At 28.0% G+C, this 6501-nt stretch overlaps 1 protein-coding gene across 1 annotated transcript; it reads right to left on the bottom strand.

Annotated features, from left to right (window-relative positions):
* Nucleotides 1–653: 653 nt before the first annotated feature.
* On the bottom strand, nt 654–1780 carry LOC135924848 (rRNA-processing protein UTP23 homolog). The gene is made up of 3 exons (XM_065459970.1): nt 1561–1780; nt 1372–1517; nt 654–1329 (listed from the first exon to the last, which is right to left on the bottom strand). The coding sequence occupies exons 1-3, from the start codon at nt 1775–1777 to the stop codon at nt 1078–1080; spliced, it is 615 nt and encodes a 204-aa protein (XP_065316042.1). The 5' UTR covers nt 1778–1780; the 3' UTR covers nt 654–1077.
* Between the last annotated feature and the right edge of the window lie 4721 nt (nt 1781–6501).

The following is a 6501-nucleotide window of genomic DNA, read 5'->3' as shown; positions in this document are numbered from 1 at the left end:
TCAAGAATAAATTGGAAAGTCAGTACATTATTATCTCTATCAAGACCGTCGGAATATAGAGCTCTAAGATCTCTTTCCAATCCCAGTATTTCCATGCCAACCATAAGCTGATCACGTAAATGCTCGTCAATATCATTAAGATAATGACAACGCTTGCCAATTGTTCTAATTTTATCTGCAAATTCAGTTATGGTTTCAGTTGTTCTCCATAATCTAACGAAATCAAATCTAGAAGCAAAAGCTGTTGACGTCGGTTTAAATAATTTAAAACATATTGACTTAATTTCCTTAAAAGATAGTTTCGATCGAATCAGGATAACAAAAACGGTCCACCAACTCAATATTCTTATTGCCAAAAAATGTTAAAAATATATCTTTATATTGACATTCAGATGGGCTTACGTTTTTTAATCGAAAACTGGCTTCCCATTGGGAAAAATATCTATAGATTGAAGTATCCAACTCGAATTTATCAAATTTAATCGTAGATAAATCCGCTATTTTTTTTGAATCTCCATTTAAGGAATTATTTTCTCCATTTATTGTCGCATTTGTAGTAATACAACTACTAATTTATAAACAATACACTACTAATTATATTTATTTTATTTCAAACATCAAATTTTTATTAATTAATTTTCGAATATTCCATTCTATTTTTATATATAATATGTATAAATAATATTTTATTAATTTATTACGATGGTTTAGTTTACTTTGGGTTTCCTAATGAATAAACTAGTAACAAATATTTAAAAATATCAAAATTACCCCCTCTCCTCAAAAGTATAAAGGGGGTTCGTTCAATAATCCAAAAAATCAGATTTTCCTCCAAGAATTTTACTGACACAGTCCTGCATCTTCTACATACCTAAGAATTTTACTAGCAATCCTGCCTTCCAATGGTAAATGCTACTGCCCCTCCCCACAATTTAGATAACTGTACTCCATTTTAGTCAGATCAAATTTTATTAAAAAAATATACAACGCATGACTAATAAAATTTATCACATATGTAGAATTTATACAAAAATATATGCCTGATAAATTTATTACTTATTTGAAGCAAATAATATATCACGATAATTTATATTTATTTTTCTTTGATTGTTTTTTAGCAGATGTTTCTTTTGGGGATTTATCAAGAGCAGACAATTCTTTAATAACATTTTTAGATAATGAAGATGGATTGAGTAATGACTGTGAAATTAAGTTGTCAGCAGTTTTATGAGTTAAATCATTAGGTTTGGTCAAATGAATGGCTTTATAACTTATATAAAGTAGGGGTACAGAAATATAAGTGGATAATTTTGAGGTAATTTCAGGATCCTAGATTAAGCTATTAGTTTTTATAATTTGTAAATTATATACTTGAGAAGCAATCCAATAATGAGATGGATTTCCTTTTTTAACCATACTTAACAAGCATTTATTAGCTGCTATTGATTTGTCTACATGATCACATGTTTTAATTTTATATTGCTTGGCAATATGAAACGCTCCATAAACAGGTTTACCTTAAATTTGACTTTGTAAGATGTACTATATATTAAATTATACCTAGATTGTTTAATTCATGTAATATACAAGAGGTAGTATAAAACGTAATTTGGCCATTTAAATATTTAGGAAGTTGTTCTTTGATATTTATCTGATTTGTTAAAGCTGCCTGGCAAAAGGTCCCATCTAACAAGACTTGAAAAGGTTCCTTAAAGTTGTAACTACGCTTATAAAACTTTACAATTTTTTTAGAATTTTTTTGTCTCTTTATTTTCATGGGATGATATAGCACGTCTGCCGTGTAATATATTTTATGGTAATGCACATTAATCGGACCTGACAGTATGTAGCTATTTATTCAAAGCTTCGCTTTGGCATAGGGCAGTGTCCCCGATCATTAGGAAAGGGGGAGGGGGTATAATGCAAAATATTATGCATATAGATCGGGTCTTATATTCAATATATGTATTTTAGATATAATTTAAATCATGCCATTTTTAAAATCGACCCGAAACGTGCTTTTTTACAACGCTAGTTAGTATAAATTAGATGCCAAAGAATACTATCTAAAACAGATAACCTGATGTTTGAACCTAAATAATCCTTAGATAAATTAATTAAACACAAACAAATACATTCAGACCTACATTTTGAAGATATTAGGTACATGTTGTAAGGTTCTTATAAATATGGTATATTATTTTTATTGTTTATTTATAATAAGGTAAGGACAATCGTAATATCATAATTGGTATTAGCATAAGCATATTCAAATATGTTAATATAAATAAAACATCCACCATTACAATAATTATACGTATGTTTTCGAAACAATTATTTAATTTCTGGATTGGTCCCTTAGTAAATGTTTGGAATAGATCCATGGGCTGGGGTTAAACCTGTCATACGTCCCGATTTATGTTGCGCCCACCCGCTTAAGGAATTTCCGACCCGCGGGAATAATATAAATAAATATCCCGTCCAAAATGATTATAAATTAAACACAAAATATAAAATAATTATCCGCATATTTTATCAAATTTCTGCCATTCGTTTTTTGCTATTTTATCAAAGTTAAGAAATTAATTCTGTAATAATACCAATGTTGAAATATTAATGATTATTGTCGTCTATTGTTCTAATTTGTTAATAAAATCAGACTTCTTCATGCACCCCTCCCATCCCCTCCTCCTAGATTAGAAGTCTATAGTTATGTATAATCATTCTATTTAATTTTATTTTTATATAACCTTATATAATTATTTTAATTTAGTATTGAAAACCTTTTATGCTTTAATTCTAATTATTTTATACAATATGATATGTCAATTTATTTTAGGAATTTTGAAAATTTGGTAAAATAATTTTGGCTGAATTATAAATGATTTAAAAGGAATTTTTAAACTTGAGAAGAGTAAATGTTCGAATAATATATCTTTGATTTTTTAACATCTTTATTGATTTTAATTTAATAAATTTAGCCGGGCCCATCGCATTCTGGGTTTATATTCGCCAGGATCTCATATCTATGGCTATCTACACTGTGTCCAAATTGAACTGATATCCTTTTTGTTTTGGCAATAAATCTGCCTAAAAAAAATTCAATAAAATTTTGTGTATTGACAGAGGGAAAATTATTATGTTTTCTTTAAATTTCAATCAAAAAAGTCATTCACATTCAAAGTTAAACAAATTCGAACTTTCCAACATGTAAAAGAGAAAAAAAAATTTAAACTGCACTTACTTACTAAAAAAATATGGTCATAATATCATCATTTCCATTTGAGCAGACAGATAAAACAAAGTGGTTTTCAGAAAGATGACGTGGATTTGAGTAAAGTTTTAAGACAAAAAAACATTATTAAACGAATTTCCTAAAAAAAACTGGTCTATAGCAGCCTTGAATCAAATGATTGAAACATTGATGTTATCGGTTCAGCAGAAAAACGGCTTGGTGGTGGTAGACCATACATAACTCGTTCCATGGAAAATGTTGATTCTGCTGAAACACTCGTGATCGTGAATAGCCAAGAAGTCCAGCCTGGCACCCACAGAAATTAGTAAAGTATATCTAGAAACTGGTATTTCGCGAACTTTAGTGCATCAGATAATCCACAAAGGCTACGACTAAATTTTTTAAAAAGAAACAAGCCCAGGACATAACCAAGAATAAGATTGCAGTACCAAACAACTTTTACCAAAATACCCTTAGATATATTTGAAGTGGATTCCAATAAGACAAGTTGCAACCAAACGATTGCTTAGTAGTCGTTCAAATTTCTCTAAATCTGTTATGGTTTCAGTCCTCAAGTTTTGGCTGCACAAATCGTCTCGATCCATTAAAGAATTTTCTCGTAGTGAATTTTGCATATTCCAGCTGGAGAGTGCTCTAGCTCACTAGAGAAACAGTGGATCAGCTTTCAAGGGAAATATTTTATTTCCTCCACTCCTTGGTCTCCCAATGGACCTGATCTTAATTAGCAACTACAAGATATGAAGAGTCCTTCAAGAACATGTTTATTAGACTCGAATGCGCGATCTTACCCATTTCAAACATCGACTTGTGGTGGAATGGAATCGTTTTGATCAAAGAATTGTTGATAGTGCAATAAATGAATGGCAAGATCGCTTTAAAACATGTATCCGAGCTAATGGCAGACATTTTGAACATCAACTATGAAGAATTACATTTTGCTCAAATTAATTTTAAATGTTGATGTTCATATATTTTTGTCGAATTATTAAGTTTAATAAAAAAACATAATAAAAAATAAATATTTACATGTTGGAAAGTTAAAATTTTATTTGTCTAACTGTGAATGTGATAACATTGGACCCTGTTCCTAGAATTTGGTGGAATTTTCTGAAAACATTGATAATTTATCCCTTTCTCAGTCTATAAGTTATTAAAAGAATTGGCATATTTATTGCCCAAGCAAAAAAGGTATCAAATGTATTATAATTTCACGATTTCGTTTATAACATATCTCCATTTGTAAATTTTGATTAATATCAAGTCCTAATTCCATTTTGATCAATTTTACAGGAGAGGAATTTGTAAAAATACTATATCCTCTGATTAAAATTATAGGAACAAGTGGAGTTTCAAAAAAAACTTATAATAGCCAAGTTACGATATCTTCTTAAATCAACACGACCCGGTCCGAACCAACCCGTCAATAATTTTAAAAAGTTTTTCAGTCCTGCACTTAAAATTTTTGAATACCTGAGTAATGTTTTGGCACAGGTTGTCCTATTTGTTAAAAGGAAATAATAAATTTGCATTCAGAAAATTTTTAAAAATTGTTGCACAAATTGTCAGGACTTATCCGAAAAAAATAATTTTCTCAATATTTCTATTTTAGTCGTTATTAAAATTAACAAGTTATTTATTTTTTTGAATATAGTTTATAATGGGTAAAGCCAGTTGTAATCATTTTGCGGGAAAAGGAGGGCGAGGAAGTGTTATTAGGTAATTTATTTTAGTAGCTCAAAATGATATTAATGAAAATTGGGAAATAATTAAAGGAAGATTATCTGAATTCCCTCCTCCCACCTGATTACGCCAATGATGGAATATATTCTTAAAAAAGAATTGAATGCTCCAAATATCTCTAAAATATTTGGTTGATGTGTTAATAAAATTTTAGCTTATTAATAGGTTTTTGCAAACTTATGTATGTCAATAGGTTTCTACGTATGATGCTTATTATACATTAATGGCACCCAGTGGCGTTTCCAGGATTTCATGGTACTGTCCAAAAAAGCATGTTAAATCCCCAAAACGGATCCCTTAAATAAACCACTAATTTAACTCCTCCTTCGCTTAGAAAAAGAAGATAATTTTATGATTTATTTAATTTTATACATAGATGGAACTTTTACAAAATATAATATCGAAATAAGTATAATTTTACCAAATTTCAATCAACTGAACATACGTTTTAACAACAAAAAATTAAAAGCTTGCTTTTCACTTTAAGATGGTTATAATTTATCTCTATATATAATTGTAATTTATAAACCTTTTATAAGAAACTATTTAATTGACAGTCGGGGGTGGTATGAGTAAGTATATGCGTGGGTTTTTTTAAATGTATCATTTTATAATCGGAAACGAAATTATTAATACTGGAATAATTGCTTCAAAAACTTTTATAAGGTTCTATCTAAGAATACCAAAGTAAAAAAGATTTTGAAAGAATAAAATATGGAGTTTCGCAAGAAAAATTTATGCTGAACAATCAAGTCATTTTATCAAAGTAATTCATCTGTTAATAAGTAAAGTATAAAACAAATATGATTTATAATCTATTACTAATCTAACAAAGTAAAATATGCTTAAATATATTAATAAATAATGAATTATTTCTATTCCACCACCAATAAAAATTTAAAAACCATTCAATAAAAGAATTTTTTTAAATATAATTTATTTCTTATCGGATTGATACAATTATTTTATAAATTTCTTTTTTTTTCCTTTTTTTTAAAAATTTTTTAGTAAGTTTTAATTTTAAATTATAGTATACATTTAAATCATAATTTTAATTATTGACGGAAACATGTGTTATCTCTTTAGACGATTTTCCCCATCTCCCGTGCAATAATTAAAAATACCATTTCCTGATTTTTCTATTTAACAAATGAAATTAAAATAATAAATTTTATAAAAATTCCTGATGTTTCTTTCTGTTTAAAAACTAAAATTTTGTTTTTTTTAATATAAAGAAAAAAGGAAAAATAAGGTATGAAAAAAAATATTTATTAAATTAAATACAAAAATTTTTAAAAATGACCTCTCGTCCTATTTTTCTTTTTCGTAATTTTATTTTTTAGAAATTAAAAAATCATTCTATAAAGTCACTTTGATCTTTCAGCTTTATAAGTATATATTAGATATCAGAAAAGCCCGGACCGAGCCAGGAAAATTTTTAAAAAATATAAACGGGCCGGGAAAAAATTAAAAGAGCCAGGTCGAGCAATTCGCTTGTAAAAAAT

The sequence above is a fragment of the Gordionus sp. m RMFG-2023 genome, chromosome 2 (genome assembly GCF_954871325.1).
Source record: "Gordionus sp. m RMFG-2023 chromosome 2, tfGorSpeb1-WG-v2, whole genome shotgun sequence".
NCBI classification, from domain to species: Eukaryota; Metazoa; Nematomorpha; class Gordioida; order Chordodea; family Parachordodidae; genus Gordionus; species Gordionus sp. m RMFG-2023.
The sequence above is the reverse complement of the archived record's forward strand: the minus strand, read 5'-3'. Positions and strand labels throughout refer to the sequence as shown.